General features: G+C 59.6%; 1 protein-coding gene across 1 annotated transcript in view; it reads left to right on the top strand.

Moving 5' to 3' along the window:
• Positions 1-1,458, top strand: part of EMH_0056780 (uncharacterized protein) — a gene marked incomplete at both ends in the record, with an annotated part of 6,981 nt that overhangs the window by 1,979 nt on the left and 3,544 nt on the right. Inside the window, 2 exon segments of the mRNA XM_013497394.1 lie at positions 3-755; positions 903-1,431. Coding sequence (XP_013352848.1) covers positions 3-755; positions 903-1,431 — 1,282 coding nt within the window.

Genomic DNA, 1,458 nt, shown 5'->3' with positions numbered 1-1,458 from the left:
GCAGAAACTCTCTGCAGCAGTCTGCAGCAACAGAAGATGCAGAGCTGCGGGAGAACCTCAACGACTTGCTGTCCTCGCTGCAGCAGCAGCAGCTAAATGAAGACCTGCAGCTGAACCTGTCTTCCTACCTGGAGCAACTGCAGCAGCAGCAGCAGCAGCAGCAGCAGCAGCAAGAGCAGCAGCGGCGGGTGACAAGGCGCCGGAGGGCTCGATCCACTTCACCTGTACGCGAAGAAAAGGAGCAATTGCCTTGCCGCAGCAGGAGCAGCAGCAGCAGCAACAGGAGCAGCAACAGCAGCAGCCGCAGCAGCAGCAGCAGCGGGAATGAGGGGGCCATACCAACCGACTGCGGGGAGCAGCAGAGACAGGCGCTGCTGCTCTGGCGTAAGCAGGTGCAGCGCAGGAGAAAGCTTTCAGCAGCACTCCGTGCTGCAGATCTCGAGCCCTTGCAGCAGCAGCAGCAGCAGCAGCAGCAACAGCAGCAGCAGCAGCAGGTGCAGCAGTTGCCAGAGGTTGTTACAGTAGGTGTACAGACAGACGGTGAACCTGCACATGCCGAGGCCTCTCCAGAAAAGCAGCAACAGCAGCAGCAGCAGCAGCAGAAGCAGAAGCAGCAGCAGCAGGAGCTCGAGCAGCTGCAGCAGGAGCTTGGGCAGCTGCAGCAGCAGCTGCAGCAGCTGAATCAACTGCAGCAAGAATGGCAGCAAAAGGAACAGGAGTGGCAGACACAGCACGAAGAGCTCAGCAAGGCTAAGGTAACTGTTCTTCTGTTGCTGCTGCTGCTGCTGCTGCTGCTGTTGCTGCTACTGTTTCTGCTGCTGCTGTCTCCCTTAAAGCTTCATGCGGACTATTGTGACTTGCTGCTGCTGCTGCTGCTGTTGCTGTTGCTGTTGCTGCTGCAGGAAGCAGAAAGAGAACGGGCAGAGACGGTGCAGCGGGAGCTGGGTGCGACACGAGTGCTGCTGCTGGAGCAACAGGAAGCAGAGCAGCAGCTGCAGCAGCACATGGAGAAGGAGCAGCAGCAGCTGCAGCAGCAGCTGCAGCAGCAGAGGGAGAAGGAGCAGCAGCAGCTGGAGTTGCAGCGACAAGAGCTGCAGCAGCTGCAGCGCCAACTCGAAGCAGCAGATTCGGAGCTGCAGCAGCAAAAGAAACATTATGAGGCACTCCTCGCGACGCACAACAACCGTGCAGCAGCAGAAGCAGCAGCAGCAGCAGCAGCAGCAGCAGCAGCAGCAGCAGCAGCAGCACATGCGCAGCAGTCGCGTGAGCTGCAGATGGTCTCTGTGGCTGTCCAGACAACGCTTGAGCTGCAGCAGCAGCAGCAGCAGCTTGAGCAGCAGCAGCAAGAGACCCAGACAGAGCTGTCGCTGCTGGAGCCGTTGCTGCAGCAACAACTTGCTCTGCAGCAGCAGCAGCAGCAGCAGGCAGCAAGTGCTGCAGCAGCAGCAGCAGCAGGAC

The sequence above is a fragment of the Eimeria mitis genome, genomic scaffold (assembly GCF_000499745.2).
Source record: "Eimeria mitis Houghton genomic scaffold, Emh_scaff2646, whole genome shotgun sequence".
NCBI classification, from domain to species: Eukaryota; Apicomplexa; class Conoidasida; order Eucoccidiorida; family Eimeriidae; genus Eimeria; species Eimeria mitis.
The sequence above is the reverse complement of the archived record's forward strand: the minus strand, read 5'-3'. Positions and strand labels throughout refer to the sequence as shown.